At 38.4% G+C, this 26,719-nt stretch overlaps 1 protein-coding gene and 1 long non-coding RNA gene across 3 annotated transcripts in view; one reads left to right on the top strand and one right to left on the bottom strand.

The window, feature by feature from the left end:
• ZNF385C (zinc finger protein 385C) overlaps nucleotides 1-26,719 on the bottom strand; it is a 619,764-nt gene that overhangs the window by 214,571 nt on the left and 378,474 nt on the right. The window contains exon 1 of one of the 2 annotated variants that reach the window (XM_077459560.1): nucleotides 13,000-13,403. The exons of the other annotated variant lie outside the window; for it this stretch is intronic. Coding sequence (XP_077315686.1) covers nucleotides 13,000-13,009 — 10 coding nt within the window. The 5' untranslated portion in view covers nucleotides 13,010-13,403. Of the gene's footprint in view, nucleotides 1-12,999; nucleotides 13,404-26,719 lie in introns of those variants that run through there. 2 annotated transcript variants of the gene reach the window in all.
• On the top strand, nucleotides 13,414-16,939 carry LOC143935581 (uncharacterized). Its single transcript, XR_013263558.1, has 2 exons — nucleotides 13,414-13,544; nucleotides 16,608-16,939. It is a non-coding gene; the product is annotated as an uncharacterized LOC143935581 (long non-coding RNA).

Raw genomic sequence — 26,719 nt, 5'->3', positions numbered from 1 at the left:
TAAACAGTTCTGCATAAAATAATGTGGGGCCTTAAAAACGTGGTGTCGCCCTGAAAACTGGGAGTCTGTGTTAGAATTCTGTGCCCATATGGACCTTTCCTCTGCTCTCCAACCTCTACAGGTTAGAATTGTCCTTGTGCAATAATTGTTGTCTTTTATTACTAGAGGTGTTCACAGTCACTTTCTAGCGGAAATTGAACAATACTTGCAGGGGATGCTAGAAACCAAAAGCCCTGATTGTAATTATTAAACCATCTATGGCTAGCTTTACCCAATCACTGTTTTGTATGACTTCATCTAATATTTATGGCTACAATAAAACTTATAGTCAAAGGGCAATAGGTGACTTATAAAGATAGTAGCCATGAATATAAACATATAGAACAAAAATTTGTACCATCATCCAAAGTTTAATAGAATGGAAGGAGGTGGACTATCTCGGTACAGTATGAGAAAAGTACAAAATAAGGTATATGGACAATTGTAAAAATTAAGAGAAATTTTATTAATACAAAATACATAGCATTAAAACTTGGTCATACATAGTACTTCAGCAACTTGAAGAAGGGGCGTGTCCCTGAAACATGTAGTGTCTCCAGTCGGCAATGTGTGACTCTCTTTGCTCCCTTGGCATCGGCAGTTCCTAATTGGCCCCAGCAGCAGGATTTGCCCATACTCTTTGGATTCCCTTGGCTGATTTTTGCCAGGCTGTGACATCACTTCTGGGCTTTGTACACAGTGTGAGTGTCGCTTTATACTGGCCCCAACAGTTCCTGTGCCTGCAGTTTGGTTCCCCCTTCATTGGACCCCCAACCTTATGGTCCTGGACACCCCCCCAATCCTCCAGCGGTGCTCCTGTGTTGCTTTGTGCTGGGTTTCCCTAAGCCCCTGTGCTATCCATGAGGCTCCAGCCTCCAGGTACTGTCAGTTTTTTAATCCATGTCTCTGCATGACCATCAATTGACTGCTGTATGCCTTGGTGAACATTTTTTTCTTATTTTTAATAATAATGAAACGTTTTTACTTAGCCTCTGAGGGTCCTTTTTATGTCTGCTGATCAGCGCTTTTCAACCCCTTTGATTATATCTTCTGTCCTCATTTGTCTATGAGTTTTGGACAGCAATGGCCACAGCTACATTTAATTTTTCTTTTTGACTTTCCATTTGGCCCCTGGTCTATGTGCCTGGATTTTTGTTTTTAATAAAACTTATGTAAACTCATGTTAGGATTTCTATAGAATTCTAGAATTATTTTATGGTTTTGAACCGAGTGGGATAGCTAAGGGTCCCCTTAGGTTTTTACTATCAGGACAGGAAGCAATGGGAAATTACTGCAGTGAAGATACAAATTGTTCATGTCTTCCTGTCCTGGAGACAACAAGTTTTCTGATTCCTTATTCTTCTGTCACAGGTTTAACTCTCACCAGCTGGGTCGCAGAAAGCGATAAAATGTGACAAAAGTGTTTAATGTTCCCAAGTCCATCCAAACCTAAAATAAAATGTTTTGGCTGGAACTTGGCTTTAATATATTCTACAATCAGCTTTTAGCTTGTGGCTAGCTTTAATAGACCATTGTTTAATAAATTCTCTTCCATCCCCTGAGTGAAGTCAACCTGGTGCCAGCAGCACAAGGCACACATCATATATAAAATGGACAGTATAACGTCCCTTGTGCTGATTTTTTAAAAACAAAGAGTTTAGACTTTATCACTAATTCATGTGTCAATAAATATGGCCACATGCTGTGAAGGTTTCCCAACTGCATACACAGTATATGAAATATGTCACAAATAAAAAGCAATCCTAACTTGTATATTGAGGAATTAAAAATAAACTATTAATAATAAAACATTCATTTCCCCACAGCTTAACAGGTATTTTTATGCATTATTCTGCATGTTGTCAGATATAGAGTATCAATACTTTGCAATTAGATAATCTGAGAACAGCTTAGGTTTCGCCTCATTACCATTCAAGTCTTTTTCAGCCAGCAATGCGTAAAGAAAAGCCATTAATAAAGAGAAATGGCCATTTGTGACAATGCTGTCTCCAATCTAAATGTGATCAGGACCAGGGGAAACCTTCTGGAGAGGCTTCTGAAATGATGGGTCTACTCTTAAGTGCTAAAATAATGGAAATCATCAGAGCACGAAAGTAGTAATAATAAGGTAAAGATTTATTCCTCAAATCAAACCTCATGCTAAAATGCATGTATTGGCCACATGTGCTTTGTATCCCAATCAATATTCATAAGAATTCAATGACTCCATGTCAATAGTTCCTATAGAATATATGGCCTATGGGTTGCAAACAGCTACCTCAACTGTCTGGAGGCAATGAGAGCGATTTATACATTCTATGATGCCAAGGACAAATTAACTGTCATCAGTAGTGAAAAGGTTCAAAAAATAATCAAGGCATATGTCAAAATCCCTCAGTATACAGCAGGCTTTCTGAAAATCAGTTATAGCTCTGATTGACAGGTTGTGAGAAACCCATTTTTACTGCCTCATGAAACTGAAAATCATTAAAGTGTCAACTACAGTCACACCGATTCAATATCATTAAAGGTAATCTGAAAAAAAAAAAAAAACAGTAGGCAGATTTGGTTGTTTGAGTTATTTGGTACATGTGGGTTTAAAACTCCTCCTCCATCTGACCAATACCTTTTTGCATATCAAGATGGCAGGGTAGTAAAGCAGATCATATGACTGTGAGTGCGGCCATTGCAGAAGAGTGTCTGCTTTATTTGAATCATAAGTTCAGCTTCATATTAAGAAAAGCAAATGCTACAGAACGTGCAATGTGGTCTCTATTCCTCAGTCTGAGCCAGAATCATCTAAGATAGTTTATTTGATTGTTATCTGTAGGGATACCTTAAGGGGATGACCTTAAGGGCATGCATTAGCAGCTTTTGTTCATGTCAGAACTGTTTATCTAGCCATACAAGTCAATGGGAATGCAAAAGCAACTTTAAGCATGCTGATGCAGCTTAGAAGGAGGTCAAATGCAGGTAAAATAAGGTCCACTGCAGGCCAAATACACCTGTCAGTGAACTGTAAATGATCTCATAAGTGTCTTGAACTGATTTCATATAAGCACCTGAAACCATGATGCATTTGTCTAGACCCAAGCCCAGGTCTAATCATCACAGGCCCAAAAGTTGTCTGAATAGAGTAAGCCCAGCCAAAATGTTTTTTTAATTCTAGGTTGATGGAAGCAGGATGACCCACCCATCAGGCTACTCCCAGCTTCACCTACCTGTTGTGACTATTACAAGGGTTCTTGTTTTCTATAGCTTTTGTATTACAGTACTGTATCGCAATTGAAGAATAAAGCTGCTTCAAGTTTTCCCTTCTTAGCCCTTGTACACACGATCGGAGATTCCGACGGAATGTGTCCTATCGGACCGTTTTGTCAGATAATCCGACTGTGTGTGGTATGCATCGGACTGTTTCCGTCGGAATATCCGTCGGACCCAATTTTCCAACTTGTTGGAAATATTTTCCGACAAACTGGTCCGATCGGACATACTCCGATCATGTGTAGAGAATTTTGATCGGACAAAGTGCCACGCATGCTCAGATCAAATTCCTACATCAAAGCTATTGGCTACTAGCGTGAACGTAGTTTTCTGACAACTTAGTCTGACCGTGTGTATGCAACAGTTTCGGACACAATCCGTCGGACAAAATCCGTCGGACAAAATCCATGGATTTGGTTGGCAGAATTCCGACCGTGTGTACAAGGGCTAACTATGACAGAACTGACTGAGCTAGATGAACTCCAAGCATATTAAAGTAGTCCAAAGGTTTTTTCAGAGATATTAACCCTTCTGACAAATACTAGAGTAAGTCCAGAACTGCCCAATACTCATTTACTGCAAAAATTGATGTTCTACCCTTAAAGCCCCACTCCAGGATAGCCACACAGTCTGATCACTGTAAAGAAAACAAAAATCCCCCTCTAAATGCCCTTTTTTACTTACCATAACTGTTGGTCAAATGGGACATCATAGTTTTGGATCAGCAGCCCCCCCCACCTGAAATCGATGGTGGTGAGGGACCTGGAGGGGGTCCTTAGGTGAGTCTGTCTGGCTTTAAAAGCAATGGGGAAATATGCTTAGTACCATGGGTTAAAGGGTTGTGGGAGGGATAGATGGTAAAAAAAAAAAAAAAAAAAATGTAACCCATAGTTTTGAGTCAAGAGCTCTATATTTATCTCAATAATCAGAGACTCTCTGCCAAGACCAATGATAGCCCCATTTGTGTGGGAACTGAGGACATTTTCTATCATAAAAAGGCCACATTGAGCAGGTTACAGAAATTTGGCATCAATACTTTCAATAGAAAAACAATTTCCACATCAATTTTATTCATCTAGTTGTCTTAAAGTTCTTGGGATTCAAGAGATAGGTACCTATGTCTTAGATACTATGAGATAGTCCTTCCTCCAATGTCTTGTGGTGAAGTCTTACCTCCCCACACACAACCTCCCTTTCTACTTTCTTCTTTTCTCACTCCCCTTCTTTGCTACTTTATATTTCATGGTTTTCAGGTTTATATGTACTTTTTCAACAAATAAAAAACACCAGACCCATCCATAATTAAGGGTATTTTTCTCTTGAGATACAAATATAAAGTACACTTAGATAGTAAAACATTCATATGAGTTAATTTCAGTAAAATTGTAAGGAAACAGCACACATACAGCAATATAATGCACGCTTTTACGCTGTACAATAAGGCACATAAATATTTATTCTTAGCCTTTTACTTATATGTACACTGTTTCTGTTAACCTTATTGTAAACGAAATTGCTCTAGACAATTTCCTAAGATTGTCTTTTCAAGTGAAAATTAATTAAAAAGCTTCCAAAACTTATACATGTATGGCCAGCATACATCAAATAACATATGATCTGCAACCCAAGGCACTCGCACTTTAGTAGATAAAACCTTTCAAATGCTGGGTTTCATTGTACCATTTGGTTAATGCAGACCTAGCTCAAGATGCTCACATAGTACGATCCTTCTGTTTACTTGACTTGTATAGTTATAGTCAAACAAGCTCTATATCGTGACTGTGTATAATAGGTCCACATGTTATCATATCAGAATCACAAGAAGACAAAGTAAAATGTGCAGTTCCTTTAACTGTTTTAAAACTATTAGATAAGCACCTGAACCACCGCAACATACAGGGATATACAATGTAATACTGACATATAATCACACACACTTGGTGGATTTGTACATTTTTTTAAACTTACCTACTATGTAAATATGTAACTAATAAATGTGAACCCTATGATTTCCTTCACAATATACCGATTTTTACTATCTCATATTAAGTCCCCTTTCGCCAAGGTTAGAATAGTTAGTCCTTTGTAAGAATCCCACCATTAAGTGCCACCTTCAGAGTCCTTCCCAGAAGATTCCCTTTTCTCGGAAAACTGCCAAACCATTACAGTGACTAAATAAACTCTAAATAAATAAAAAAAGCTTTACAAATTTGTGTCTAAACATTTAAGGGTGATTTGTTAAAGGCTTGAGCGTTTGAGAAACCTCTGTTTTAAACTACTAATTGGGTAAAATCATTTTCTTACGGTTAAATTCCCCTTCCTCAGGGGGATTATCCCCCTGAGGAAGATACGATTATCCGTGTATCGACACATGTTGGGGAGGGGACAGGATGAAGCAGGAGACAGCTGATCTGTCTCAGAACAGAGAGACACACTATTTTGGCTTTTTGGGATTTTGTTTGGCTTTCTATGGAGTGGTGCACTGAAGCACCCAGCAAATATGAGTACCCGGTCAGAGGGGTTATGGTTTATTAATAAAATTATTTTATAAAATGGTATCACACTATCAAGTCCCTTTATGTTTTGCACGAGTGTGGAAGCAGCAGAACTGAGCAGCCCAGGACTCCATCACTGACACCGAACCCAGGGGTGGTTCACAAGCGTGATTTGACAGAACTTAACTGTGAGGTCACACGCTCTAAGGTGAGCGTACACACATAAGAGGGAAGCACTTGAGTGAACACAAGAACACTGATACCAGTAATAGGGCACTATTCCTCCTAAAGACATAAATGATGGGGCACCATTCCTTTAACTGACACCGATGATGGGGATGGGAGCATGGAACTGTACCCCACCACCATCATTACCTACTTGCTTATTCTGGAGTTGCCTTTTAGCAAATAACCTGACAGATTATACAATATACAATCAAAAGCCTTATACTTAAGGCTCCAAACTATTTTTCTACATTTTCCCTTCAAGGGTGCATTGCTTCTTATGCTAACAGCACCAACAGAAATGTTCAGAATCAGATTTTACATCAATGAATTTATGTTCTTTTAGTAGACTATTACCATTTGGTTTGCTGTCATTTAGCGATAATTGCAAAAGAACAAATTATAGATATAATAGACATAAAATGGACATATTTTACTTATAACCAGCAAGAAGATCATTTATAGCATTCATGTCTACATCAACACCTGCCTATCCCTTTGCTACCTGCTGTAAAAGCTTTACATTCTATTAAACGGCCGTTCTTCATAATCATGGAACGTTCAGATGACAGTGCAGAGAAAACGCTGCTGAATTACTTATGGTATAAGACAAGTGTCATCTCTGCTGGCTGCCTGTTATACAGACATGCAATAAACAGTGTGTCGGCTTAGCAGACCTCTAATTATCCACCATTTATTTAAATGGGGTATCACGCCAAAGTATCAACATCTGCAAGATACAAAAGACCAAAACACCAGGTCTTTGTATGTATGCAAACAAGAGCGAAAGTAAAGGCATCATTCAGTTCCCTTTTTATACATGTCTCATTCTGAAGGCTTTGATATGACAACAAAAAAAAGAATCAACATGTACAGCAAGTATAATATAAATGTGTGCAAAGTAAAAAAAAACACATACATATACACTCATACAATACAATCCTTTGTCCTTATTTTTATATAACTATAATATTATTTATATTTACATTAATATTTACAATCATATATGTTTTTCACATTCTGAAGTCTGCATTCTTTATATACATCTCACCAAGGATACTATTTTCTGCCATATAAGCTTACTTGAAAAAAAATGATTTCACGTTGTGAGTTCTGCCTGTCTGCTGGCCATCTCTTTCCATAACTTGCTCTGCTTTTTACTTTCAATTTCTAAGGACTACATATCCCATGGTACCTTGCTGTGTGCAAGCAGTGATTCTTGTACTGACTCCGCCTCCTAAAATTCCTCCTCTCAACACCTCTGTAGGTCAGAAGGCAGGCTCTCAGAAATGTGTGACACAGCAGTGCTACTCACAGGGTGTGTGGGGAGCTTTACAATTTAAGTTTACAAACCTCAAGATCGTTCAGGTTAATAGCAGTGGGACAGAAATAACTGAAATACAATGTGGAGATGAGTATAATGATCATACATGTGATTTAAACTTGGAATCCACAGTTATATATTAGGAAGAAAATAAAATATTTAGTTTTACACCATTTAATAGGCCCTCATTCACACTTTTTAAGCTCTTTTCTGCTTCTTTCCCTGCGCTTGAATATGCAGAATCCCATTCATTCTAATTGTGTCTGTTCACATTTATACACTCAGTCACCCTATGCACAAAAGAAGAAGTATGTGTGTTTTGTCTTGAGTGCATTCAGGCATTGGCTGGACTTCAAAAATGTCTGCCTTTGTTTATTTATATTACATAGGGGGAGTGGTAGCAGATTACACAATCATCTTTTTTTAAAGTGGTTGTAAAGGCTCTCTCAGGTCTATCCCTCCTCACTGGTTGAGACAGCAGCGGTAGCCACTGTCTCCTGCTACTGTCAATCACAGTCAGTGAGCCAATGAGGAGAGAGCATGGGCGGGGCCGAGCCGTGCTCAATGTATAAATGGACACACGAAGCAGTTGCTCAGGAGCAAGCCTGTTCGGGTGCCCCCATAGCAAGTTGATGGGCCTGGAGCGCTAGTGGGGGGACCAGAGAAGAAGAGGACTGGGGCTAGTCTTTGCAAAACCATTGTGCAGAGCAGGTAAGTATAACATGACATGTGTTATTTAAAAAAAAAAACAAAAAAAAAACAAAAAAAGCCTTTAATAAACTAAGGTCACAGGAAGTGACAAGAACGCTGCATCTCTGCCATGATCGACATGTATTTTCTGTACTTGCTGAAAATGTTCTGAGCCTGAAATATTAAAATTAATGCAGCAACCATATCTAAGGACTGGTATGCTGCAATATATTACATTTTCCTATTTAGATTTAATTATCCTAATGGAAAGATATACAGGATATGCGATATATCAGCCTAGCCTGAGTTCTTAAATTTGAAGGGAAGCTTTGATTGTGTTTTGTACTTCTTATTTTAGTTCATTTTAAAAGTTATACGTTTTGAACTGTTTTATATCTTTTATGTGAGTTTTTAGCATTTCTTTGGCTTTTAAAACATGAAAAAACATACCACAAATTGGAAAACTCTAGAGAAAGATACGATTCATTACAATATCATGAAAAGAATGCAAGACTTTCCAGTTTACTACAATGTCAGTAAACAGTTTCTATTCTCTGGTCTTTGCAGTCGACATCATAAGGATACACTATATTGATATACATATATTGGGAAGGTTTCAACGACTCATTTACACAGAACTTGCAGGCTTTTCTTTGTAATAAACCTGTTTTCATTTCCTCTACAACTGCCATAGATGACTATACCACGAGTGTCTTATGGTGTTTCATATAAGGGTCAATTACTGCAGGTAAGTCGCAGATTCCATCTTAGGCTGTAGAGGTGAACCGAAACCCCAAGAGACTTGTGGCAATCACAGCAAGGGCCCATGTGGTTTTCATGCTGTAGTCTTGTGTCTTGGTCACTACAAAGGCAACTGAGGGTTGGTGTTGCTCTGTAGACTGTTTATATCTTTAGTTTACTACCTGTATATAGTCTTTTCATTTATGGCTAAAGAAAGGATTCCCAGAGTACCATGGGTTATCTGAAGGGGCACCAGAGCAGTAGAATCCTATCCAACACCCACCTAACAACTGTCCCCGAGCCAGCCCCATCAAATCATTCCCCGCATTTATTACCTTTTGTACCACCACCCCCTCCCTTTAGAATGTAAGCTCTACAAGCAGGGCCCTCCTGTCCCTTCTGTATTGAACTGTACTGTTATTGTGTTGTCCCCCCTCTACATTGTAAAGGGCTGCATAAACTGTTGGCGTTATATAAATCGTGTATAATAATAATAATAATAATAATAATAGAAGCCTGCCTTGAAGTCCATGCTGTATGACTGGAATCCCAGGTGGAATCACTCCCCTTTGCCCAATCCCAGGTGGAACCACTCCACCCTTGCCAACTTGAGTTATTGAACTTGTAATCTATGGACTTTTAAAACAGCTAATGAGACAGAAAAAATGTTAAAAGCAGCATTAAGATTCTTATTTTTCCTCATCAGGATTTCCTTTACTGGAGTCTAAACCAGTGTACAATTCTGACTGGTTGTTATCTATACTTTATCTTAAAAAGCATCAATTAAAAGCATTTTCTTTCTATATATTCTCAAATGTTTTGTATAACTGTATTGATCACATTCATTACATAATCATTGGTGTTTTTTTCGAAAAAAATCATGTTGCCTTGGGGAAAATCTGAAGCAAACAATCTTTCTAGGAACTGCAAGGAAACACTGGGTGTAAAAAATGTGGGTGTAAATGCCTCTCCACATTAGTCTACATGTCCATTAACACATAGATGTTACAGGTGTTTAGAGGCGGAAAAAAAAAAAAACAGAGCGAGCGCGTTCAGGAGAGGAGTGCTGTGCCAATAAAAAACGCCTGATGTGCCTTAATGGGTGTAAACGCATCGAAACACGCATAAACGCTAAGTACCTCAAGTGCTTTTGAGAGTTCTTTCATTTCAGCATTTTTGATGCTGCTTTTCTCCTGCCAGGAGCAATGCTCAGTGTGCACGGGGCCTAAACAATAAGAGATCTGGAATCAGCCATTTTCATTTTTCAAAGTGTTTGAAAAAAGAACTGTGCTGTCCAAGCCAACCAATGAAATCATAAAGTGGTTCTAAAGGCAGAAGGTTTTTTAATGCATTAAGGTAAAAAACCTTTTGGGTGCAGCTCGCCACCCCTTATATTTACCTGAGCCCCCATTTTGATCCAGTGATTTGCATAAGAGCAGCAGCTCTCCCGGGTCTTTGTCTCCCCATTGGCTCACACATCAGAGGGAGCCATTGGCTTCTGCTGCTGTCAATTATAGCCAGTGAGCCAATGAGGAGGGAGTGGGGGCAGGGCCGAGCCCCTCTCTGTGTGCATTCACAGGTGCGCAGTTCAGGAGTGAGCCTGCTCGAGTACCCCCATAGGATTATTATTATTATTCAGGATTTATATAGTGCCAGCAATTTACGCAGCGCTTTATAGGAGGCTTGCTATTGGGGGCACTTGGCAGGGGGAGGAGCCTGGACCGCTGGCAGGGGACCCAAAAAAAGTGGATCGGGGCTGAGCTGTGCAAAACCAACAGAGCAAGCATAACATTTTTGTAATAAAAAACAAAAAAAACAAAAACAAACGAGCCTTTAGTATTACTTTAAGATATTATGTTACTCAACCACACTGAGAGACTGAAGGGAAATGCTTGATAGTTTTCTAGCAGGAATAAGTTTATCAAGTGACATAACAAAAGATTTTTTTGCTGAATGGTCATCTAGAATCCCAGACCAAAGATCTGCCCATGTATGTCTACATGTAGCGATAGATTTTTTCTAAGACTGGAGATTTTCTGTCTAATAAAGCAATAGTATTCAAACATTATACAGCAATGTCCAATCAGCAACCACCTTCCATTGTTTTGATGGCTGTAGATGGATGCAGGGTACGTTCTGATTTGTTATTACGTGTTACTGCACAGAATTATTGCTCTTTGCACTGCCTTGTTAAATAATGTCGCTACATTTTTATTTGCTTTGTCAATTTTCATTCATTTAACATCTTTTATGTCTGAGAATGCTTTCAGCAACAATCCTTTATTGAAGTAATTGGTGCAGTAAAGCACAATATGCAACTGGGAAAATAATATATGCAATTTGCAAGACGTAATCTAGATTATTAGTCAATCAAAGGAAGACCTGGGTATAGTTAGTGAACCACTATGCGAAACATTAATGTAGGGATATATTTATAAAGTGCCAAGTAACTGACTGGTCATTTGCTGCTGAAAAATTTGACGCATTTATAGGCCAGATTAGCAGGTCAAATTGACCCCCACTTTATCTCCTAAGTGAGAGACGTCACTGCTGTATGACCAAAACGTAGATTTCCCAATCTTCCTTAGTAGATAAATCTCCAAGTGACCTTCTCCATATTTATATGTCCAAGTTTGCATTTACAATTACATTTGAACTCTCCCTTTTCAACTTTGAATTGTTTATTTTATTATTGATGAACCATTGATTCCATAGGTGATCCACCTTGTCCGATCTATTTCACAAGTCAAGGCATTAATTGCATCAAAATGAGGCGTTTAGCTTAAAATCCTTGTTTACAAATGCCGCCATAGCTCCCATGAATAGAAATGGTCATTGCCAGTAGATGGTGTGAATGCTCAAATGTGCTTGGGTTTGACAATTTTTTTATTATTTTTTTATGAATATGTCCAACAAAAATGAAAAGACCTTTATTTAATGGCATCATAAACTGACCTGTAAGGGTAAGAGCAACCAAGCAATGTTAACCAAGTTAAACTGTTTCAATCTGGTTTGGACATTCATTGTATTAACATCAGGTATAAGAATAGATCAAATGACCTTCCCAACCACTATGGGTACTGAAGATTATGTAATAGTAATACTGACAAGCTTATAATACATATACATTTTCTTTCTTAAAAAACAAAACAAAACATAACATATAGAATATTTCTTAAAAAAAGACCCCTATAATAGAAAGGTGTGAAATTAAGGAGCTTCTATCCTTTCTGTGCCCTTGAAAATCCACAGTGTCCTTTCAGAAGGATGTAACGTGACCAAAACTCTTGAGGACCAAAATAACATATCATCTTTACAGAGTAATCACAAACAAGCATGGCTAAAGCAGTAATAGTAATAATCATAATAATAATAATGCATAAATAAATCTAGGACCTTTTCATCATTAACCAATAAGCAGCAGAACGATGAAAACATTTATCCAACGCTAGACCCACCAATAGTCACATCGATTTTGAAAATTAAGGTTTTTTTTAAAGACAAGATCAAGGGCATACTCTCCCCAAGTGGGAACTGCATTCATTACAGAGATATTATTCCTGTCCCTTTTCCAGTTTCATAATGAGGACTGTTTCTAGTGAGTACCTTTCACCCCATTAACATTCTGTCATGTGGCATCTGAGATACCCACTCACTATAACCTCCAAAGAAAATTACATAAGCTGTCTATATAATAAACAAGGATTATCATTTTTTTAATCCAGCAACTAGAACATAATGCGCTACTCCTCCGCTGACACCTTAGGGTGCATGTCTATCACCCCTTAGTACTGCAGCGCCATCACGCCAGTTTTTCTTCGGTCAATAAATCTACAGTCTCCCATCCAGGCAACGTGAAATCATATTTCTGATGATCGTCTTTTGGCCAAACAGCAGACCCTACGCATAACCAAAAGCCATACCAAGGTCACGCCTGACATACCACCATAAATGCTCATCATTGGGTTTGATAACACCCTGCAAAATTGTAGGCACACAACAGCAAAATAGAAAAAAAGGAAATAGCTTTCAGCTTCTCTAGGCGCTCAATCTTAGCAATATTTACAGCATTGTTCTCTACTAGCCATCCATATTTCCAACCTTCCCAATCTCCTCGCCAGCAATAAGCGCAAAGCCGGAGACATCACCTTGGTAGCAGGGAAAGGGTATTGGCCATTTACACATCGACAACAAAAAACAACAAAGTTGCATTCCACTTACCCAAAAGCATTCTTGATTACGTATCGTTGTTGTGTCTTTCCCCCGAAATCGCTATCAGATTTTGACGAGCGGCTGCATTCGCACGCAGATCCTTCTGGCTGCCCCTGATAGAGAGGTGACTGGCCTCCAATTCGTTCACCTTCCCAAATGATACACTTATACCTCAATTAAAAGCTTAATGCTCCACTGATCTCTGCCCGGAGGAGGTAAACAAGCGACACTCTCTCTCCACAGCTACTGGCCCTCGCTTTAACCCAATCATCGAGCACAGATGGAGAAATTACCCAGTGTAGCCTCTCCCAGCTGAGAGCTCTGCAAACCAAAAGATACTGTATTAACATACAAATCGGATGGGAGGTCTGAAGAGGGGTGGGGGTGCAGAGGCAGTGTGAGAGAAGTCGGAATGTACTTCTTCTGTCCTCTCACATTGCGGGCACGCCAGTTCTCCTATACACATACTCCTGGCACACTTCAGTGGCTAGGTTACCACTGTGCAATGTGCCGCTCTGTGGCTTTATTGAAGTCTGGGGAAGAATGACACAAAGGTGAGACTACATCAATTCGTAAGACAAACTAGACACGTCTGATAGTAAGCTCTTCAGTTCAGGCACTGCTTGTTGACAGGTCTGTTTCCTTGTGTCTGACTTACTCCTTTTTTGTGTCATCTTCCTGTTTGCCTTTTGTGTAGTACAAAGCACACACATCATGTATAGAATGTTGAGCATGCAGAGAGTTAAAAGGAAGGAGAAGTGAACAAAGTGTGTTCCAAGCAAAAGGCTGTTTGAAGTCTGATAAGATCCAATTATCCCAGTCAGCATAGCTTTTCACTATCAGTTGGGAAAGCTCCTGCTTTATCTGATTATCATCCTTCAGGAAAATGTCGTATATAGATTTGCTTAGAAATATTTCTTCATATTCCAGGCTCTGCCACTCTTCTTGCTGGAGAATCCGTTTTGTATCCAACTACTCAATCTGTCAAATGTGGTGAAATAGCACAACTGCTTGAATCTGGAATTGTAATGTTTTCTAAATTGTATTTATTTTAATATACCTTTACCCTTTTTATATTAATATATTGCTACAAATATATTAAATAAACTGAGTAATAATACATTGTTTAATCTGTCCATTAAGGAAAGGTTGAGAAGTTAAGAAAGAAGAGAAATGTATTTTGTCCCCTGTGATTCTTTACATTTTGGTAAGCTTTCAGCCCGTATTGTGAATTGCTGTCTCACAATCTTCTGTAATTACAACAACAAAAGGCGGCTGCAGCAGCTGACACAGAAGGGGTTAATTGGCAGCCTTGGTCATACATTTATATTTTTATAGGTGTGTGTATGCATGTAGGTATTTAAAATATTATTATTATTATTATTATTATTATTATTATTAATAATAAGTTATTATTATTTGCAATATTTTAATTTATAAATGATTAAATTAATAATAATTTGAAAATATTTTTTTCCGCTTGGATAGCGTGGGGAAAGGTTCATTAATCTACAATTTGTTTGTTTTTTCTTTACTGATTCTCCATGAAGGAAATCTTAGTTTAGTTCTGTGCTAATGATAGGAATCTGTCTTTGGAAATTGAATGTCCTCATCAGGGTTACAAAAAATACAAATATGACAGAGGTTCTAACCTTTCCTCGCTATACTAAAAAAATTTTTTCCATGTAGAGAGACTTCCTGTTATTTCCGGTCTCCATGACCGCCATCACTGAGACAAGGAAGTGAGGGAAATCCAAAGCAATACAAAAAGGACAGCACCTTCACATCGTCTGCACCCTTTAAAGCAGAAAAATTGCTCTGGAAAGTGTTCAGCTTTAAGGTGTCAGTTCACAAAAAAACAAACAAAAAAAATGTTCTTAGTTTGCACCAGTAAGTCCATCTGTCATTGACAGGGTTGCCCCCTCCTGGATCTCTCATTCAGTTTACATTGCAGAAAATTAGGCAGGAAGACTACATTTCCCTCTGCTGCAAAAAAATGTAAAAGACTGCTTAGCAGAGAGGGCAATCCCTGTAATTTTAGTTGGAAAATCTTGCTAATTAAAATCAAACATACTAGATTCACTTCACTGGTGTCAATGCACAATATTTGGAGTGACCATTAAAATCTCCACATATTAGCAAAACATGACACCACTCTGATCACATCACATATATCTTCCAAATCGTCACTCCCACAAGGAGTTTAATATTATTATTTAGCTGTTATTTCATGTAGATACTGCATTATGTTCTAAAGGGGCACATTGAACAGCCCCTTACTGTCTGCAACAAGTACGGTAATTACAGCCACAAACTGATTGGACACTAAAGTTGGCGTTTGATAGAGAACTTTGTATTCCATTTTATTTTAAAATGGTGTGATTGTAGCCATATTAGTGCAATTGTGATAGAGAAAATTGAATACTGTTCGTGATACTTTTTTTATTTGCACTAACATACAATTTTTCAGGACAAGCTTTCGGGGTATGTCCCCTTCTTCAAGGTCCAAGCAGTGATGTCCCCTTCTTCAAGGTCCAAGCACTGCTTGGACCTTGAAGAAGGGGACATACCCAGAAAGCTTGTCCTGAAAAATTGTATGTTAGTGCAAATAAAAAAAGTATCATGGACAGTACTACATTTTCTCTATTTTAAAATAGTAAAATAATTGAAGATATAAAAGGGTTGTTTTTATCAATTGCAAGGAGATGGGATCAAAATTGAAAATGGAGTAAAAATTTGATCATTTTCACTGAAATTGTCTTTTTCTTTTTTTGATTCCCATACGATCTATTAATAAACTCTATTGAAGTAGTCAATTTATTGCCCAGTTTTGAATTTACAACAGATGAAAGTGTGGTGATCAACCAAACTCGTAGGACAGTAGGTTGCTTGGCTTTCAAAAATTACTTGATTGATTCCTGGTGCTTTAAAAGTAGTTAAATTTTGCTTAAAATTTCCATGTGTATATGCAGTTTTAAAGCTAATATAAAAAAAAAAAAATTATATATATATATATATATATATATATATATATATATATATATATATATATATATATAAAGGGTTTGAAGGGTTTGCTTTATCCTTTTGTGGATTTGTTTACCTAATCGTTCCCCATGGAGAACCTGTGTTATCTTCAAACACATTGACAGTTTGCCTCTATTTTTTTTTTTACATTTTCTCTATAGCTGTGGGATCCCTAAAGCTAGCATAAATCTTGGTAATTTTGACATTATCCTGGTGTTTTTAGAAAAAGGTTTATATATATATATATATATATATATATATATATATATATATATATATATATATATATTTATATATATACTGTGTAAAAACCTCTTTCCGCCACTTCTTGATATTTCTTACACCAACTACTCTTTTTGAACCTTTTTTGACTATGATAAAGGCATTCTCGATTTCTTTCCCCACACCACTAGTTTATCAGTCTGTTCAATTCATTTGATTTTCAAATAAATATAAAGCCATTAATAATAGGTGACAAGGATAAATGGAAGCTAAAGAAGAATCCAAAGGAAATGCTTGTGAATATGAGTGAAAAAACAAAATAGATTTTCTTGAATTAAAATATGTAATGCTGTACATTTATCTTGCAGGGCTTGCCATCTATTGTGTGTGATAAGCCAAGTGGAAAGACCGTCATCAGGCTATATGCAGGGCAATGTTAATGAATATTGTGGCTAGCGTCTATGTTATAGGGGGTGATATGATCTCTCATACACTTGGCTGACTCAGAGGAGCTTCAGGGTACCTTTGGTAAGACAGTTCTATTGTATGTACAGGATCTTCAAGATACCAACTGATATAACAACTTGCTATTTTTCAAAAAGGTTCCAAAATATGTTTGTTTTGTATTTTACCTGACAGTAATTGTTAATGGATCCCATAAAACCCCATTTTAAATAAATTTCACAACATTTCCAAATTGTATCAGACGTACAATCACTTTTTGTGTATTCTCCAGGTTATTTTTATTTCATACATTTTCAAATGAAAGAAGATGCAATACATTTAAAAATGAACGCCATTTCTATCTGATGTCATCTATGATTTTCTAAAATAATAAATATTTAAATGTGGCTACCTTGCAACCATGGCACCTATAGGTATATATTATAATGTGTCTAAAGCATACCCATAAATCAGCAGTAGGAGTTTCATTTCTTTTGTGAGATTTTTTTTTTTAAAGGTTAATCCACAATCCAGGGATGTCTTAACAACACAGAGACTGTTTAACCCTTTAAAGTCCACACATTTTTCAATGAGTTAGCGTGACTCAAGATGTGCGCTACCAAACGGTGGAGCAGAACGTTAAAGGGTTAAGAGGTGGTTATAAAGAAAGTAGACTCCCCCACTTAGCAGTCAGTTTGATACCAGAGCAGACAAGGTATATAACATCTTTAGAACTAAGAAAAATAAGAATATTTAATTATTAATTATTATGATATATATGATTTATATAGCATTAGCCGTTCGTGCAGTGCTAATAAAATGTAATAAAATCCTTGCAATACATATATAGTTCACATAGAGGGGCTTTTCTTTCCTCAAATAAACTTGTTTCTTTTTTTTTTATGTATACATTGTTACTTTACAGGGATCCCATAACTTGAATATAGTTACAGTTTTTCGATTAACGATGCACGCTAATATCTACCAAGTGCGCATTGAGGAGAGCAAGGAAAACACACTGGATAGTAGTAGATGTTCACATTTTCTTTTTATGTTGATACTACAATTGCAAAAAGTAATTAGCAGTAAAACAGCAGTAAATGTAGCAATATTTATTTCAATCTGCAATTCTGTATCTCTTAAAGCCACTATGTCCTTAACACTAAAAATAATTATTCAAAATGGTCAAACCCTCAGTGAATGTAGCAATACATTAAGACAGTAATCTGGACACTGACATGGTTGGCCAAGACATGTCAACTGCTGTACGGCCAAGTGATTTTCTTTCCGATTGCCATTTCAGAAGCTCAATATTATAGGCAATACTTGCCATGGGCTGACATACAGTACACTCCATAACATCAAGTCTGATGATCACTATTTTACACCTCCTTCAGTTTATGCATAATCCTTTATTATCATCCTCATATTATCATTTTCTTATCACCTATAGCTAAATGTGATCTTATAAAATGTTCTGATGGCAAACAGTGTTGTCCGAAAAGCCCAAGTAGGAAAGAACGGCACCCAGGTGCCAAGTACAACTAACATAGAAAGCCATTTAAATTGACTCAATCACACGAGTCTTACCCCTATTTAAATGACAATGATCCCTTTTCACACAGCCTTGTCCCAACAGACTTCTGTGGGGTCACCTTGCAAAACATCATGATCATCCCATTATATGCATCACTTGTTCTCATAGAACCCTATTCACTAAGGAACAATGGACATTACAGATCATTAAATACTATTAAAGTGATTTAATGGACTATAATGGATTTCGCAGCATGGTGAGTAAACCTATAGGATTAAAGTAGGAGCCCTGCTAAGGACTCAAAGCGCACCACTGAATGCAGCATCATATCACCAGACGATCAATAAAAATAATAAAAAAAATTGCCATCTATCCAGAGCTTGATAACTGATGTGCCAAATATTCCAATATTATAGAAAGTTGAAAACTCCAATGAGACAAAATATATTGTGGCCAACTAGGAGAAAAAAAATTGTCATCCGTCACTGGTGGAGCCCACACTTAATATATATTAATTATATATATTTAATTACAGAAAGACAATAGAAACACAAGTTGCAAATGTAGCAACTTAAAATAAAATGTAATGCACTGAAATGACAGTATGAATAAACAACCTACTTAACCATTTAAGGACCAGCCTTGTTTTGAGATTGTGGTGTTTACATGTTTAAAACAGTTTTTTTTTTGCTAGAAAATTACTTTGTTTTTTTTCTAACACCCTAAAGAATAAAATGGCGATCATTGCAATACTTTTTTCACACTGTATTTGCGCAGCAGTCTTACAAACACACTTTTTGGGTGAAAAATCACTTTGTTTTTTATTTAAAAAAAATAAGACACCAGTAAAATTAGCCCAATTTTTTATATTGTGAAATATATAATGTTACGCCAAGTAAATTGATACCCAACACGTCATGCTTCAAAATCGCGGCTGCTCGTGGCATGGCGACAAACGTTTACCCTTAAAAATCTCCATAGGCAATGCTTAAAAAATTCTACAGGTTGCATGTTTTGGGATACAGAGGAGGTGTAGGGCTAGAATTATTGCTCTCACTCTACCGATCACGGTGATACCTCACATATGTGGTTTGAACACCGTTTTCATATGCAGGCGCTACTCACATATGCGTTCGCTTCTGCGTGTGAGCTCGGCGGGACAGGGTGTGTTAAAAAAAATTTTATTATTATTATTTATTTTACCTTTTATTTTTTATTTTTATACCGTTTAAAAAAAAAATTGTCACTTTTAATCCTATTACAAGGAATGTAAACATGGCAGGTCCTTTTAAATATGACATCTTGGGTCAAAAAGACCTCAGATCTCATATTTAGACTAAAATGCAATAAAAAAAAGAAAAAGAAAATTGTAATTGAAAAAAATCATTAAAAAAATTGTCCCTTTAAGAGTGATCTCGCACCGAATCCGCCACAGGGACCACTTTTATCTTGTAGCGGACCGCCCACTGAAGAAGGGGATACCAGGGTTATGGCAGCTAGCTGCTGCCATAACAACAATATTCTCCTTCAAACAGCCACCGTAAAACTGTGGCGGGTGGTCCGCGGTTAAAGTACTTTCTACAAAAAAACAAAAATTGTTCAGGGCCCATTTACACTTCTGCGGTGTAATAACTTCTGCAGAAAAATAAATGGGCTAATAATGTAAGGCACTTTCACACTGATATGCGTTTGTGCTACACTTGCTGTCCTATTTTTACAGGACATGTGACTCAAAAAACATGTTTGCTGCGGGCTTTTTTTCATGTATTTCAAAAAAGAGAAAAAAAGTTCTCTTTACTGTACCAAACCTGCACCAAAAATGCAGCAAGCAGGATTTTACTAAACGCAGTGAACCCTGTTCAAAGAATTCCATAGGATTACATGGTCACATGTATTTCTTCCACTTTAAAACAAAAGCGGAAAAAAACAGATTAGTGTGAAAGCAAAAAGCATTTCTTTGCACACTTTACGGGTTAGATCTGTGAAGAAGTAAATGCGACATTCATCAAGCATTCACTGCAGGAGAATCAATGACTGTAATTTAAATCCATAAATCAATATATATACAGTATATAAATACATGCTGTATATGTATTGATTTATGGATTTCAATTACAGTCATTGATTCTCCTGCAGTGAATGTTTGATGAATGTCACATTCACTTCTTCGTAGATCTAACCCGTAAAGTATGTAAAGAAATGAGGAAACCAAAACAACAAGATGCAAGTTGAAGCTCACCATTCAGTCGGACCACCTAGATCCTCTCTGATGCCAGCCAATCACATTTCTACTACTATATTTGCACTGTTCATGCTTTATCGGTGCTTTTTGGGAATAGTGTTCACTAGGGCCCTTTCACCCTATAGTGCATAAAAATTCTATATGCGGTTTATAGCAAATAGCGTTTTTAATGCGTTTTCTGGATATATTACATCACTGCTTACAATTGTGTATCCTCACCATGTGAGCAATGCGGTGTATTTTAGGTGCTTTAAATGCATTTTAGATGCATTTCCATTGATTTTTATTGAAAGAATATTTTTTGTATGCTTTTTACGCAGTGCATAAAAGATGCTGCCTGCAGGACTTTTCAAACTGCAGCGCACAGATGTAAAAAAGCTACATGGATTTCAAGGGAAATACTTTTTGTCATGCTGTAAAGGTACCTTCTAGTGCAGCAAAAGCACATAGGTGTGAAAGGGTCCTTAACCACTTGTGGACCGCCTAACGGGGATGTACGTCCTTTTTTTTTTTTGAAGAGGGATATCTCGGTAACGGCAGCAGCTGCTGCCACAACCGAGATATCCATCTCTTCAGGCGGCGGTCGGCTGTACGATAACGGTGGTCTCTGCGGCGGATTCGCTGCGAGATCACCGCTATCGGCGGCGGGAGAGGTGCCACCCCCCCTCCCGCCGCTTACCGGAGCCGTCGGTAGCGGCGGAGGCGATCGGGTCCTCTTCCTATCTGGGCATAGAGACAAGTGAGGCTAAGATGGCCCCCACTCGTCTCTATACCATAGGAGGGCGGAAGCGACGTCAAAACGTCACTTCCGCCCATACCTCTTAAAGGTATTTTTTTTTTTAAATGTCAGATTTTCTTTTTTTTTTTTTTTTTTTTTTTTTTTTGCATTTTAGCCCAAATATGAGATCTGAGGACTTTTTGACCCCAGATCTCATATTTAAGAGGACCTGTCATGCTTTTTTCTATTAATTTTGTAATATTGTAATAGGAATAAAAGTGATCCATTTTTTTTTTTTAAAAACAGTGTAAAAATAAATAAAATCAATTAAAATAAATAAGAAAAATTTTTTTTATTTTTTTTTTAAAAACACCCCGTCACGACGAGCTTGCGCACAGAAGCGGGCGCATACGTGAGTAGCGCCCGCATATGAAAACGGTGGTCAAACCACACATGTGAGGTATCGCCGCGATCGGTAGAGCGAGAGCAATAATTCTAGCCCTAGACCCCCTCTGTAACGCAAAAAATGCAACCTGTAGAATTTTTTAAATGTCGCTTATGGAGATTTTTGAGGCTAAAAGTTTGACGCCATTCCTCGAGCGGGCGCAATTTTGAAGCGTGACATGTTGGGTATCAATTTACTTGGCATACCATTATCTTTCACAATATAAAAAAAAATTGGGCTAATTTTACTGTTGTCTTATTTTTTTATTCAAAAAAAGTGCATTTTTAAAAAAAAAAAGTGCGCTTGTAAGACCGCTGCGCAAATACGGTGTAAAAAAAAGTATTTCAATGACCGCCATTTTATTCTCTAGGGTGTTAGAAAAAAAACAATATAAAATGTTTGGGAGTTCTAAGTAATTTTCTAGCAAAAAAAACAGTTTTAAACATGAAAACACCAAGTCTGAAAAAGAGGCCTGGTCCTTAAGTGGTTAAAGTGGTTGTAAACCTTTACAGACCACTTTGACCTACAAGTAAGCCTAGATTAAGGCTTACCTGTAGGTCCAAGAAATATCTCCTAAACCTACACGGTTTAGGAGATATTTGCAAATGACAGGCACATGCACATGTGCCGTAGACAGCGGCACACAGGCGCACTAGGCATGCCGCTGCTAATGGTAATCATGGCGTTAGTGGCGGCTCCCGCGCGCATGCGCGGGAGTGACGTCATTGTGGCTCCGGACGGTCTCAGCGCCGGAGCTGCGATACCCAGAAGTCACTCCGGGTATTATGGTGGCATCGGAGGGAGGACGACGAGGGTCGCTTCGGGGGCTTCCATCTCAGGTAAGTTATTCATAATGAGCTAGTATGCTATGCATACTAGCTCATTATGCCTTTGCCTTGCAGGGTCTATTATTATTTTCAGTAAGGCTTTACTTCCTCTTTAAGCAGTACTGGAAGCATGAATCATAGGCTGCTTTTAGGCATGGCAAGCAAAACAGAAAGCCAGTATAAATAGCATATAAGAGTTTTCAATCAACTTTAAAAAATTACACTCTGCTGAGAAAAATGAGCAAATCAGAGATGTACTGTACAGTGCCGGATGTCTAGATGTCCATGTTCAAGGTGTAGGTGATAACCTTCACATTCATTTCCCTTATTGGGAAGTTAACTTGTTCTGGGGTCCTAACAGCATTATGCCCCATACACACGGTTGGACATTCCGACCACAAAATCCGTTTGATTTTTTCAGACGGATTTTGGCCCAAACTTTTGTTGCATACACGCGGTCGCACAAAGTTCTCAGAAAATACGATCGTTCTGAACGAGGTGACGTCACACACGTACATCGGGGCTATAAACAGGCCAGTAGCCAATAGCTTTCGTCTCTTAGTTTATTCTGAGCATGCGTGGCACTTTGTCCGTTATAATTGTCTACAGACGATCGGAATTTATGCAATCGGATTTTGTTATGCCCTGTACACACAGTCAGAAATTCCAACGGAAAAGGTCAGATCGGATTATATTGTCAGAAAATCCGATCGTGTGTGGGCTCTATCACACTTTTTCCGTCGGAAATTCAGATGGAAAAAATTTGAGAGCTTGATCTAAAATTTTCTGGCATAAAAATCTGATCTGAGTTTTTCCAATCATTTGTAGAGAATTCCGACGGACAAAGTGCCACGCATGCTCAGATTAAATTATGAGACCAAAGCTATTGGCAACTAGCCTCTATGTAGTCCCGTCGTACGTAACGAACGTCGCCTCGTTCTGAACAATTGGATTTTCCGTCAACTTTGTCCAACCCGTGTGTATGCAACACAAGTTTCGCCCAAAATCCGTTGGAAAAAATCAGACGGATTTGTTGTAGGAATGTCCGACCGTGTGTACAAGGCATTAGAGTATACAAAACTTGGTAAGCATCTTTGCAAGCTGAGAGGAAGAGCCTATAATGTATTTTTTATGAATTCTTTATGAATTCTTAAAAAAAAAAAACTTAGGCAGTAAAGATTTAAAGTATGTATTAAATCCTTAGTGTTTCTTAGCTTTACACACTGAGCACAATATAATAAACACTCCCTAGTTAACTATATGCTAAAATTCTTACCCAGCACTTGCAGTTTACAACTTTCAATGCCGCCGGCTCTAGATCTCTCAGTGCTGCTTCTCTGAACTTCTAGCATCCACAGAAAAGTTTAAGTCATTGTAAACGATCACCCTGTAAACCAACCCATTCAGTTTAAAAAAGAAATGAAAGTTATAAATCAATTTTTTCCCCTTTTTTATAAGTGATGACATTCCTACTGTTCTCAGTTGCATAAGAGTGGGGGAAGGAGAAGCAGCAGTACACTGAGCTTCCCAATGACAGACTGTGCAAAGGGTGGGGTGCCAGGACAAGTCTGATTATTGGAGGAGAGCAGGCTGAGTTCCCAGCAAAGCTAGAGAACTGACCACGGTGTGCTCTTCTGTTTAGTGTGGTCAGTCAGAAAGCAAGGGAACGAACTGCCAGGAATGCCAGGGATGTCACACAAATGAAGCAATACAAAGAGAACAGGATACTTTTTGATACAAGTACATGGTTCAGCAGGCACATATCAGGAAAATGAAATGTTGGGGTAACAAATGCTTTAACAGTGGACAGTGCAGTCTTGAATCAGTCTGTTAGTTTGGAGGAAGAGAGAGCATGAAAGTGCCTTGCCATCCTATGAGTGGGGAGACACAGCTCTATTACCTGCATGTAAGGTGGCTCCATAGGACAGTACAAGAGAAAGAAGCCACCCTGGAGCAGGAAACCTGGGGCAATGTTCATTGCACCAGCTTAAAGTGACTTAAAGTGTACTTATTTGTGCAGTTGGATTTACACAGAGCAGCCCAGATCCTCCTCTTTTCGGGTCCATCTTCCCTGCTCCTGGCCCCTCCCTCCTGATGAGTGCCCCCATAGTCCAGCAGCTTGCTTTGTGGGCACCCGAGCCAAGCTGCAGCCCTTTGTATCCATTCAGACACTCAGCTGCCATTTGGCCTCGCCTCCTCTCTACCCTGATTGTCTAGCTGACTTTGATTGACAGCTGCAGGAGCCAATGGCACCACAGCTGTGCCCCAGCCAATCAGGAGGACAGTCTCAGATGGCCGAGGGAATAGTGGACATTGCTGTGTAGAGAAGGGGCTCAGGGTAAGTATTAGGGGGTGCTGGGGGGGCTACTATACACAGGTTTTTTATCTTAACCACTTCAGCCCCGGACCATTTTGCTGGCCAAAGACCAGACCACTTTTTGCAATTCGGCACAGCGTCGCTTTAACTGACAATTGCGTAGTCATGCGACGTGGCTCCCAAACAAAATTGACGTCCTTTTTTTCCCACAAATAGAGCTTTCTTTTGGTGGTATTTGATCACCTCTGCGGTTTTTATTTTTTGCGCTATAAACAAAAATAGAGTGACAATTTTGAAAAAAACCCATTATTTTTTACTTTTTGTTATAATAAATATCCCCCAAAAATATATAAAAAAACTTTTTTTTCCCTCAGTTTAGGCCGATACATATTCTTCTATATATTTTTGGTAAAAAAAAAAACGCAATAAGTGATTGATTGGTTTGCGCAAAAGTTATAGTGTTTACAAAATAGGGGATAGTTTTATGGCATTTTTATTAATATTTTTTTTTTACTAGTAATGGTGGCGATCAGCGATTTTTTTATTGTGACTGTGACATTATGGCAGACACATTATACATTTTTTACACATTTTTGGGACCATTGTCATTTATACAGCAATCACTGCTATACAAATGCAGTGATTCCTGTGTAAATGACACTGGCAGTGAAGGGGTTAACCAGTGGGTGGCAGTGTAGGGGTTAAGTGTTCCTAGGGGTGTGTTACTAACTGTTGGGGGCTGGGCTTTCTTTTAGTGAACACTAATCTCTGCTCCAATCATATGGAGCAGAGATCAACGTCACTTGTTGCTAGGCAGAACGGGGAGATGCTGTTTACAACGGCATCTCCCAGTTCAGCCTCCCATGAGACGATCGCGGGTATGCCCGCAGCGATTGAGTCCGCGGGACCCGCGACCGGACTCACGGGGGTCCTCGACCAGCACCGCCGGCGGTGTGCTCGCAATGGCGGGCGGAATTTGAGATTGGATGTACCTGTACGCCAATATGTCTGCCCGTGCCATTCTGCGGAAGTACATCAGCGTGCGCTGGTCGGGAAGTGGTTAATGCATAGGCAAGAATGAATTAAAAGATAAAGAAGCTGCATAATCAGTAAATCAACTGCTAAAATAGCTTAAAAATAACTGTTGGTTTAATATAATTTTTTTTAATGCTTTATTTAACCGCTTGCCGACCGCCGCCTGTACATTTACGTTCACGTCGACAGAATGGAATGGCTGCGAAATGTATGTCTCTTTGAATTTGCCACCGTGCCATTGCGTGCACGCTGCCAGCAGTGCACGCACCTGCCACGAGCTCCACGAGTTCCTAGGGATACCCGCGATCGTCTTACGGAGAGGAAGAGTGGGGAGATGCTAATGTAAACAAGCATCTCTCTGTTCTGCCTAGTGACACTGATCTCTGCTGATCGGGAGTGGGAGCGGTGATCAGTGACGTGTCACTCGTAGCCACACCCCTTAGAAGTCAGAATCACTCCCTAGGACACACTAGTGGTTAACCCCTTCACTGCCAGTGTCATTTTTACAGTAATCAGTGCAATTTTATAGCACTGATCACTGTAAAAATGACAATGATCCCAAAAATGTGTTAAAATTTTCTGATGTGTCCGCCATAATGTTGTAGTCACAATAAAAATTGCAGATCGCCGCCATTACTAGTAAAAAAAAAAATTACTAAAAATGCCATAAAACAAACCCCTATTTTGTAGACGCTATAACTTTTGCGCTAACCAGTCAATAAAGGCTTACGTATCGGCCTAAACTGAGGGGAAAAAAAAATGTTTATATATTTTTTGGGGATATTTATTATAGCAAAAAGTAAAAATTAATGTGTTTTTTTCAAAAATGGTGCATTTTTTTGTTGATAGCGCAAAAAATAAAAACTGCAGAGGTGATCAAATACCACCAAAAGAAAGCTCTATTTGTGGGAAAAA

The sequence above is a fragment of the Lithobates pipiens genome, unplaced genomic scaffold, assembly GCF_037356315.1.
Source record: "Lithobates pipiens isolate NorthernLeopardFrog02 unplaced genomic scaffold, aLitPip1_a1.2 Scaffold_28, whole genome shotgun sequence".
Lineage (NCBI taxonomy): Eukaryota > Metazoa > Chordata > Amphibia > Anura > Ranidae > Lithobates > Lithobates pipiens.
This window is presented reverse-complemented; position numbering and strand designations above follow the sequence as displayed.